Raw genomic sequence first — 11,250 nt, 5'->3', positions numbered from 1 at the left:
CTTCTCCATTAGAACTTTCCTACTCAACCACATTTTTAGACTTGTATCATCGAGGAGGGTGTTTACGGGCAGAGCATGAGTTGCTTAAACCCAGCACTAACCTTGATATTTCTGGAATTGTAAAGGCCTTTAAAGATTGGCAGGTCAATTCCTTGTTCTCCGCACTGCTGGATACCATTAATTTAATATTTCAAACATAATTTGTTTTTATTTTTTTAAACTAAAGCTGTTCAGTGTTGAAGAATGAGATTTTGTTGTTACTAGGAGTGAGATTGTGTGCAAGTTCAAGACAGGAAGTAGCATGTGGCCCGCTCTCGCTTCTATATATGCACATATGACACATGCATCTGTTTTCGTAGAGAGAGAATCTGTATGTGGAAGATGCCGAGCAGGAAGTACTGCTTCTCTGTAACCACTGCAGGTGAAGTGAGAGGGGAAAACTGTGCGCGGGGAAGATGAAAGTAAACACAGCAAAGTGTCTATGGAAACTAAATGCACCAGAGGATTACCCCTGTAAAAATAGTTATTTACTTTATGTTCAAGTCAGTTATTCCCACAGTTGACTCACACACAGTTGGGTAGCAAATTTAAATGTTTATTTACAGCCTCTGTAATCATCACTGAGAAAAAGTGGTTTAAATACAAAAAAACCCCACGAAAACAAAACGAAAACCAAGAGAAAGATGGCGGCTAATCTCCCTGAGCTTTACAAAAACAACGTGGGACCTGTAGGTGACAGACAGGAGAAAGAGAGATGTTCTGTACAAAGCCCTAATGCCACTCCAATGAGAGGAAAAAATAAAAAAGACACATCTCGGTCATGCTTCTACAACAGTAACATCAGACTGTACACAAAGAGTGAAATCTTTTCCACAGACTTGTTCCACAAACAGTAAGTTGTGATGATCGAGTGAAAAAATAAACAAACAAAAACATTTGAAATTATACAGGCAAATAAAACAACATTACTACCAGAAAACAATTACAAACTCCCATCAACAGCTTCTGGCAAGCATCAGAAGTCATTTTAAATCTTAAATACTGTTTTAGATATTGCCTGTTATCCTTATCTGTGAACTCTCTGCGGTCTGTACATTATGATGTCAAAAGTATGGCTGTTTTCAAAAAAAGAAAAGGAAGACTAAGAAAGACAGTCAACTTTTAGTTCACATGTACAGCTCAGAGGGACTCGCAGTATTCACCTTTCTATAAAATAAACCAAACCTTATAGTACAAACAAGATCAGCGCACTACAAGGCCTCAGGAGTTGTCTCATTGGGAACGAGTATTTACACATCCTTCATATGGGTCTGTACATCGCTTTATCAAGTGCTTTTACAAAAGCTTTCCATCTATACCGAGGTTTCCCCTTTTAAAAATAACATTTATGTCGCATTTCAGTCTTAAAGCTGTACTATTCTGCTTTGTCATCCGAGCACTGTTCATCATAAGGGTTCAAGGAGGCCAATGTGATGAGAGGATTATAGCATAAACATTGCAGGGCATGCGATTCTTTTTGTTCTTTCTTTTTTTTAACCCTCTTTCATTTACTGCTCACTTCTGTGAAATAATTCCTGGTTGCCTTTTCTTTTCTTTTTTTTTCTTTTTTTTACTGTGAATGCCCAACAAGGTCACAAAAGTATAATTTAGACAAATCCTGTGAGGGGAAAAACTAATCCCAGTAATATTTTGCACAAAACACCCACTTCTCAAAAAGAAAAAAAAAAAAAAAAATCCCAATCAGTCACTTCCCAGAAACAGACAAATCTATAGACAGCAGCGACAATCACAATAATTAACATAGCAATCCCAAAACTCAACACAAACATGGACAGTGTACTGTACAATAATTCCCACAGGTACCACAATAGTTCTGTATGCAGTCTCTGGGGTCATGACGCCAGCCATTTTGGAAAAAAGCACAGAGCAGTAGTAGCCCGCTGCAGATTAAGAGCTGTCCATGGAGCACTGAGCTGCTGATGTCCAAACAGGACATGGTAGGAAGTAGGTGGAGGTTAGAGGTCCTACCCAATTTTTTTTTAAGTCTATTTTCATGGGATTACAGTCCAGGAGGATAAATTATTGTGAGAAATCTGTGTGTGTATTGCTTCTCTTGTGGGAGAATTTTTTTCTTTTTTTTTTTTTTTCTTTTTTTTGGTGTCACAGGCGACAAGATGGCATCACAAGACACTGAATGTGTCCCTCGGGTGCTGGGTTGCTGAGGTGAAGTTTAACCAGTGTGTGAAAGGGAAAGTCCATCAGAAAGAAGGAACCAAGAGTGTATGGGTGCTACAACACAGTCTCTAGTGCTGAGAATTCTGTGTCGGCTGTCCATTTTGGATGTTGCCAGTGTTCTGTTCCTCGTCGTCATCTTCCTCCTCCTCTTCTTCTTCTTCTTCTTCTTCTTCTTCTTCACTGACCAGGAACTCCTCTGGAGGCCAGCGAAGCTCCCCGCTCTCGACCTCTCCTTCTGTTGGCTCAACCACGATGGATGGTAGGCGATCTTTGAGTTTACAGCATCGGTCAAAGTCTGAGGGGTCTGGGAATATCTGAAGAGGAAAGACATGAGTAACAACAGGTTATTCGTCCTTCATTAACCTCGGGAATTAACATAAAATAATCTCTGAAATGCAAAGTAGGCTGTGTCAAGATAGGAGCATCAGCTGTCCCACCTCAAAAGGCAAAATATTATTTGTGAGCTTTTTTTCTGATCAGTGCAGAAGGCTCTTGGACGCCAGAACCGAAGTCTTGAATCTTGTCGCAGGCTCCACTACAAGGCTAAACAACAGTGAAGGAAATGATGTGAAGACTAAACATCAGTGATGGGAAGTGGTTGCTTAGATTCCCAGTGGCATACCTGCTCTTGCCCATCCCACATTCCTTCAGCTACACTGGCAAAACAAATTGCACAAGTAAGTGTTACATCAACAGCTGCGTATGGGGTAAATGAGGCGTTGCTCGCGAGACTGACAGTAAATGCTGCATCATGTTTAATCTCACTGCCTTGTGCCAAGCAGCTCGTAGCTGCTTATGAACTCATCCACATCACCCACTACTCGGAAGATTATACAAGAGCATAATCGTAGCATTTTGGATCGAATAGTAACAAACAAACAAACAAAAAAAAAAGTGAACGATTTACTGAGACGTGATTTGTTTGCAAATAGAATATCCATCCGTTTAACAGTCGGCATTAGAATACTGTGTTCCTGTGGACATGCAGTCAGAAAAATGGTTTAGGAGATGACATGAAATCGGTGGAGTTATCAAATAATCCAGACTGATATGTCTGCTTATAAACGCAGCATGCTACACTCAAATGTTTGGATGTGAACTGAAGGGCATGAGAGACATTCTGACAACAGAGATTACATGCATTCCCTGTCCTGGCAAGATTGGACAGCAACCTCCAACTTTCTCTGTTCTCAGGAACAGGAGAAATGGCCCCGCGGAAAAAAACCTGCCACTCCTGTTCCAAGAACAGCATTTTTTTTATTTTTTTTGCTGTTGTTTGGATAAAGTGGATGAATATTTTTAGACCTGCATATTTCACTCCAAGACATTGAGGGGGGGGTTGGGAGTTGGCGTGGCGGGGGCGATGTCGCTGTCTGGGCAAAGAGCCGAGTGGAAAGAAAGCATTAGATGAGGTGGGAGAGAGAGTGAGACATGAAGAGATAGAGGGGATCCAGCTGTGTCTAAGTCTCCATGAATTCCATAAGAGACAGATGAGAAGAGTGGAAAAAGATTAAAAAAAAAAAAAAAAAGCTATAAATATGCTTTGTGAATGTGAGAATGTGAAAAATTCTCAGGTTATAAAAGCTTGCATGTGTGGTGTCCATCAGTAGCTTTGACATTCTCCAAACCCCGCAGTGTAAAAAAAAAAATCTCAAAAAGAAGTGTAATTATATGTGGGAGCATGTATGTGTTTTATGCATACTGTCGGGATTTGCATTCCTGGCTTGCAGCGCCAATCCCCGCCGTGCGTCAGCACCGAGGGGAGTTGGGCACGGAGTGACCTTGCCTTTTGACACCGAGCTAACACGTGTAATAGCTTGTTTCTGTCTCAGTGGCAGGAAGTGACGACACATCACCCAGGCACGATGCTGGCTATTTTAGGTTCTAGTAGCATGTGTAGTCGAGCGGAGGGGGCTCTATAAGCCTGAATCATGACATTGCCCTTTGATATGATAATCCAGTAAATCAACATCTATCGACGCTAGTTTCTCTTCTATAGGCTATAGGTCACATTCATTTCAATACCTTTTGTAAGAGCATCTGGAGTTCTATGGTCAAGTACTTTGAGTCAACATCCCCGGAACCCACATCAGAGGAAGTGACTGTAGCATCACTGCTTCATACAGTGCTTCTCTAAGGAGAGCCTGGGTCATTGGGCAGAGTGGGGATAGAAAGAGTGGCATACTGGCATACTGGCATACACCCCCACCCACCCTCTCCCCACTTCTCTCATCCTCTCAGACAGACTCACAGCTGGAGTGTGAACTGAAGAGAGAGGAAGCCAGCCTTTTCCTCTGGGTCAGTCTACATCCTCTCAGAGTCTGTGTCTGCATACAGCAGGCACAGACTGTTGTAGAAGGTTTGTACATGTTCTGAATACATACTTCTATGATAATTCAATTATAATCCATCTTGGATAAGATTAGCTTTCAACAAAAGATGGCCTCTGTGGTAATTCTTCCATCTGCCTGTCCTGAATGGCTGACTTAATCAATTCAGTATTTTAACAGGATTAACAGAGGGCCCTTTAATTCTTTTCTTTCTTTCTCACCACCTAAATAGAAATGTGACACTAAACAAAGCAAGCAGCTGTGTGTTTAAATAGTTTAGTTTGCAGGATGGCCCCGTTGAGCTGACGGTAAAACAAAGCTGCTTGTCATGACCACCTGATGGCCGCTTCTCTCCTCTCAATCTGCGCGGTTTATCTTTGTGACAGACCACAGTAAATGACAATTTCCACTTCATGTATTTACACTGTGGGTTTAAATTAGGACAACTATAATATACAATGTCCTTTCCCCAACATGGTTGAGAAATAAGGGATGCAGAATTTTGATGTCATGTTTTCTTAGCATGGCAAATTTCCTTTTTTTTTTTTTTTTTTTTTTAATGGTATATGTAGTTAAACTGTTCTAAAATGATTGTATTGTTAACAAAAAAGTTTAGCTTGGCCAGGCGTTTTGCATATTTAAATTTAAGTAGAAACAAAATAGAAAATAAAACTTTAAAAGAAATGAATAACTGAATAAATCTCAAATCCCTCTGTTTATACACATTATACAGACATTTTCACCACCACATAAGATCTCAACATACAGCAGCAGCTCCCTCCTGTCCATGCTGACGTCAATCCAGTTCATGATAATAAATGGATGACAATGGGTGTAAAATGGCAATACCACATAAAAATGCACGGGCAGGGAATTGGGAAGGAAGCAGTGTTTCCCTGTCATGTGTGTGTGTGTGTGTGTGTGTGTGTGTGTGTGTGTGCGCGCGCGCACGCGTGTCCTACCTGGAAGGAGAGTCTGTCCTTGCTGGGGCTGAGCCTCATGTCCTCCATGGGGGTGCTGTTGATCATCACCTCAGTCATATCTCGGCTGGGCACAAACACTGGGCTGCAGGGTTGAAAGAAGAGAAGCAGCAGTGTGATTAGAGACGGTGATGATTGTGGCACAATTTGAGGAGAGAAACATACGTTTAGCGGCATAAATTCTGGGTTTATTGGCTGGGCATCCTGAGAGGAAATTGCACGACACGTAAAAGATTTATAGTGATGAACTATCAAAAAGTTTACAATTAATATAAATGCAATCCCAGTTTGTTTTGAACCATATATATTACGGGATAGGTTGTGTACAATGAGGATAAACAGAGAATAAAAACGGTCGATAATAGCATATGAAGAGAAAAAAACTAAAACCACCACACCTATCAAACCAGCAGAAAGAGTTAAAATCTGAAAGCCATGGTTGATTTACCTCTCTGCATGTTTTAGTTTTGTTTACACTGCACAGCTTGACCACAACACACCAAGCATCCAGTTGGTTCTCTGCTGTGCTAATGCACTGCAAAGCTGCACGGCTCATGATGTGGCTTGCATAAGGTGGCCGTTTCTAAATGTGCTGATGAGCTAGCAACCAGGGAACAGTCATTGTGAGAGTGTGCTGGGGGTGTGTTGTGGTATTTGACTGGGGAGGAACTTGATGCACTGAGTTCCATCAAAACTCGGCCAAATTTTCCATTTTAGATGAAAGTAACAAGAGGTTGTTTATCCATCATTAGTGCGCTCACTATCCAGCATTGTTGCAGCAGAGCTTTAAAAAAAAAAAAAAAAAAAAAAAAAAAAAGACTTGAAGCAGGTCCCAGGACTGACAGACGCCTTCTTGAGGCATGATGCTGGTCGGCCTTCTCACGATCTCTATTTAAAGCCTAGTCCCTCGTAGTCAGTGGCCACAGGCTTGTGGTTTGTGTGGTCACTGGCTATATAGGACAAAGAAAAACAGAACACGGCAAGGAGCTCACTCACATTATCTGAGTCAATGGACTTGTTTTTGTTTTTTTTAGGATGAGATGAGTGGGCTTCACTTGACCTACTTTGAATCTTAACTAAAAAAAAATATATTTCTGGATAAGCAGAATGGTGAAATATTACACCACGTGATTAAAACATGGTTTTAAAATAAGGGATTATTATGTAAAACAGGCTTTTCCACTGAATTAATTTGACCGTTTAATACAATCATCTCCAAAATTGCATTGAAGTCTATTTGAAAAAGCTAAAAAAAAAGAGAAGAATTTCAAAATTAAATAAGTCACACAAACGGTTGTCTCTTTAAAAAATGAACTGTGTAAAACCCTACATCCATTTCGCCTCAACTTCAATTAAGATTAAACTTATTCAGTGGAATTTCCAAGTGAAGCACAGCTGTCTTTTTGTCTCCATTTATGACTCATACTGACTTCATTGTCCTGAAAAACACTACATTAATGTATATTGTGCTATTCTTTGCCATACTACCTGCATGAAAGAAAAGTTTAAATTCAAGAAAATTCTTGCAGATAAAAACAAAGTCCCTCATGAATGAGGCTTTCATTCAGTCTCAAAGTTAAGAATACTTTCAAAGAAAAAAGGCTTAGATTGTTCATTCCTGTAAAGATACTGATTCTTGGTAAAGATCATAAGATTTCTAAGCCTCCACAATCTCCATCTGCAACCTTCAGAAAGCAATCTGAAAGTTCTGATTTGTACAATTCTGTTTAAAGTAGCTCAAACGCCTCAATTAAGAAGCCCAACCAACACAAATTCAACCTGAGGAGGACTGAATCATGTGACATGTGTCACTCAATTTCAGGAGATCATTATCCCCTGAAGCAATGGCAGTTGATGAGTTTTTCCATCCCTAAAGTTAGACACACACCTCCTGTTGCTTTAATGAGAAAAAACACTAACATCCCAGCGGGGTGCAGGGTGGTTTTGAAAATTTGAAAATTGAAAAGCTTCTGACTGAATCACTGTAAGTAACCTTTCCAGACGACACGGCATACTTGGCCAAAACAATAGCCGGATATCCAAAAAGGAAAAAGAAAAGGAGGCTTGAAGGATATGCAAGGTTTAACATGGAAAAATAATGTCTGCTGGGGCTGCTCTTCAACTTATATCATCCTTGAGTGAGGTGCAGAAGAGGGCGAGGCAGGCACGCAAAAAAGCAGTGGAGGAGGAGACGGAGGGATGAACAGTGACAGTAAAGACCTGAGCAGAGGAGGACAGGGGAAGGGAGGGAGCGAAGGGAAAGAAAGATAAACACTTGAGCCTTGCCAGTCATATTTCTGTTCGGGGATCGTATAAACATCCTGCTCGGCTAAGAATAACAGAACATCGGCCTAATAAAACATAAAGGGGCACAATGAGGAGGAAGTGGGGGTGCGCAAGTAACAAGTCAACCTGGGAGGAAACAAACATGCACCAATTACAGTCAAAGCTATTACTGCTGACAAGTGTCAGCGAGGGATGAACAGCATGTCCCCGTCAGAGTGGAACACTACAATACCCAGAGGACACATTGTTACTTATCCAAGTGACCGGCTTGTATCTATGACACAAGACCAGCATGGACCACAACTGCAGTTACCTATGTGGTGACACTGCTGCATCCCATTGTACAAAATGGACAGACCGTCCAACTCTGTTTTAGCAAGAGACACATTGGAAGACAAATGGTCTCGCTGATTATTGGGTGAAGCTGGTGGGGCAGATGGCAGTAAATCTCTTTACCTATTGACCCAGTCAACAAAATGCATACCTGGTCCTGCCAGGTTTGTAATGCCACAGCCAGCCAGGGCACAGATGGACAGCAGGTACCGTCACAGGACTGTTTGGTACCATGTGTCCATGCTACGCATCAGAAGGGTAACTAAAGTGTGGAGCTCAAGCATTTGCCCATTTTAAAGAAAGTACGTTCCAGTCGTCTGACGACATAAGCAATTTGGAGGCACCATCTTAGATGATAAATTAACTGACAAGTTCATCCGCATAAATTTGACAAGAGACAACTGCAGGCCCAAGTCGAATGGTGATGACCTTTCCAGTGTTTTTTTTTGCCGTCATTAGCGTCACAGGAGAAAGAAGTGAGATTTTCTACATCAGACATGGAAAAGCAGACACGTGACCAGAAGAGAAACTGATATGTTTTGCAGAGGTACATCTGCTGTGCTTAGCAGCCTCCTCGAATTTTACTTTTTAAAACACTCAATGTGCCTGACGATACAAAGATCCCATTCCTAACTGGGACGCTATGCTCGAGCCTTTTATATAACAGTAGGTCGCAGTAACATAATAACAGGACATACATGCAAGTTTTTTTTTGCCAAAACAGCCTTTCAAAATAGTTAAAATAATTATTTCAAAATATTATACTGATAGCCTTAATCATGTGTGTAATCATGCAAGTGTGACACCAGTTTCATCCACCCGTCTCACCACTTTAAAAAAGCCAAAGCTAGCTCCTTCTGCTGTAGCTGTGCTGACAGAAGCCCAAGTGGTCTCTGCAACAATCTCGCTGCACAAGAGGGGAATTTGCATCTTGCGTTATCAACATTGTCTGTCTACACCCCCCCCCCCCCCCACCAAATTCTTACTACTACTAGTATCATAAATCTCAGACTGTGTGGCGACAGGGCAAAGCTGCTGAAGTGCAGTGCCAGCGCCGTGCTTTCCAACAGCCAGAGTCACACAACTCTGCAGAAGACTCAAGGAGCGAGCAGGCATGAATGGGTTGTATCCAGACTCCTGTGGGTCGACTCTGCCACTGAAAAGACATCAAGTGTCAATTACTTGTGGCAAGGAAGTAAAAACTAAAACTTTCACCAAGTTTTCTCTATATGCTGTTGTGTATATATTGTGGTTTCGATGCAGCTATTGTTGTGAGAAAATGTCTTCCTGTTCACACAGGCTCAAAGATTTTACTGCTCAGAAGCACTACAGTCAAACAAAACTGAAGAACTGAAGAAAAAGTGAAGCCCTGTTTTGATATGCATCACAGGCATATCATTAGAGACGACAGAAAAGCAAGCCTACTGTGCACATGGCAAGAAAGCAAAGTGTGGTTACAGTAAAGAGGTCGATCCAGAACTTCCTGGAAGAGATACAGAAGCCTACTGAGGTTTTAACAGTGCTCGCAAAACAATATTTCAAAGCAACTTGCATATCCTCTCTACACAGACGAAAACAAGCAACAGCTAAGAGAACAGAAGCGCTCAAACAAACAAAGAGGCACTCGATATTCCCGTTTCAATAAATTAGGGGACTGATTGTCGACTGAGAAAAAAAAAATTACATTAGAAACAGATACTGTAGTGTGCCTCCATCCTTCTCCACTTGCACTGCACCTGCAGCACTAAAGGATGAATCAGCGTCATCCATTCAGAAGCAGCAAAGTAAGTCTGTGGGCTTTGAGGTTTAAATAAGGTCTTGGAAATGGGATTAGAGTATATTTACCCCTTAATAGAGTGGCTAAAAATTAAGAAGACACCATGTGACCAATGTGACCTTTCTAAATTGGATAATGCAGCAACGTTTATGAAGCTGGATCCTGACAACTAAATTTGCCAAATTTAGGAGGGAAGGAGGGAAAGCAGGGTGAGACATACCTTGCTTCGAATTTTCTTTTACATATTTCCAATCTTTGTGCCGCGAGATTCCCCATTTCAGAGACAACACCCCACAGAACATCTCAAAGGAAACAAGAGTGGGTGTAGCAACAAAGGTGGATGATTGCGAGGGAAATCACCAATCTAAACAAACCACAACTATGTCTTTCTTTGTCCTTGTCTGTCAGGTGCAAAGGCAAATCATTCAATAGGTATTCCTATCAAGGAAGTAAAATGAAGCACAAAACAAAGAACACGACACATGAGCAGATGACAGTGGAAAAAAGATGCGAGTACTCACCCGTATATCTGCGGTGAAAATACAGACATGAATTCACACCTGCTGTGAATTCTTGTTGGGGGTGATCTAACTAATGCCACTGACTTCTCTCTACTTTTTCTGTCTTTCTTTTTCAACACGGAAGCAAAACCGAAAGTAACTGTGAAAAATAAAAAGTCTTCCAACCCGGTCAGAGAAACGCAGCTCTTCAAATTGGTGCGTTCTGATCAGAACCACAGCTGTGCTGAGTATTTATGCAAGAGGCGTATACTCGCGCAACCGGAGACACACCTCCCCATCCGCACGAGCCAAAAATCCTCAATGGCAACTCATTAACGGCAGGGACCAATCAGAGCACAGGTGACTCGAGCCCCTCCGCCCCCAGCCCTGATGACGACAGCAGCGGCTGAACCCGCTCATCGGGAATGGACAAAAAGATACTGCACGATGCTATTGATTTGTAGTCTCCAAGGTAACAAAATGACAGTCTTACCTCCTCTTGAATGACAAAAAACACACTGATTTGCCCGTTTGGTTGTGCGTGACATTCATCCAAATGAGGAGGGGAGGGGGAGGGAGAACATCTCCGCCTAGGCTCATTCACAAATATATTCCAAGGGCAAGTCAATGTCTGTATGTTTCAGGAACAATGAATGGCCACACAGCAGGGTATTTTCTTTTAATGTAGGCTATCATATAAAACTGCACGCACAAAATACATGCACAGTGTGGGGCTTTTTGTGTCCACCCCAGACCGTTTTACAAATGTCAAAATGATGTCATCAAAGTTTAAAAAGCCTGATTTTTCC

The 11,250-nt window shown here is 41.6% G+C and overlaps 1 protein-coding gene across 1 annotated transcript; it reads right to left on the bottom strand.

Moving 5' to 3' along the window:
- Positions 1–581: 581 nt before the first annotated feature.
- lbh (LBH regulator of WNT signaling pathway) lies at positions 582–10,674 on the bottom strand. The gene is made up of 3 exons (XM_069152518.1): positions 10,463–10,674; positions 5,528–5,630; positions 582–2,549 (listed from the first exon to the last, which is right to left on the bottom strand). Exons 1-3 carry the CDS (start codon positions 10,489–10,491, stop codon positions 2,304–2,306), a joined length of 378 nt encoding a protein of 125 aa, XP_069008619.1. The 5' UTR covers positions 10,492–10,674; the 3' UTR covers positions 582–2,303.
- Positions 10,675–11,250: the final 576 nt, after the last annotated feature.

Source organism: Embiotoca jacksoni, unplaced genomic scaffold (assembly GCF_022577435.1).
Source record: "Embiotoca jacksoni isolate LCO1_2020_lvr unplaced genomic scaffold, fEmbJac1.0.p SCAF_18, whole genome shotgun sequence".
Taxonomy (NCBI): Eukaryota; Metazoa; Chordata; class Actinopteri; family Embiotocidae; genus Embiotoca; species Embiotoca jacksoni.
The sequence above is the reverse complement of the archived record's forward strand: the minus strand, read 5'-3'. Positions and strand labels throughout refer to the sequence as shown.

Bases quoted from the DNA above. Each gene is read 5' to 3' on its own strand.
- lbh (XM_069152518.1), bottom strand. From the start codon at position 10,491: ATGTCTGTATTTTCACCGCAGATATACGG. The intron at 5,631-10,462 runs GTGAGTACTCGC...TCAACCCTGCAG, and splicing joins TTTTCACCGCAGATATACGG to CCCAGTGTTTGTGCCCAGCC. The intron at 2,550-5,527 runs GTAGGACACGCG...TTTCCTCTTCAG, and splicing joins AGGACAGACTCTCCTTCCAG to ATATTCCCAGACCCCTCAGA.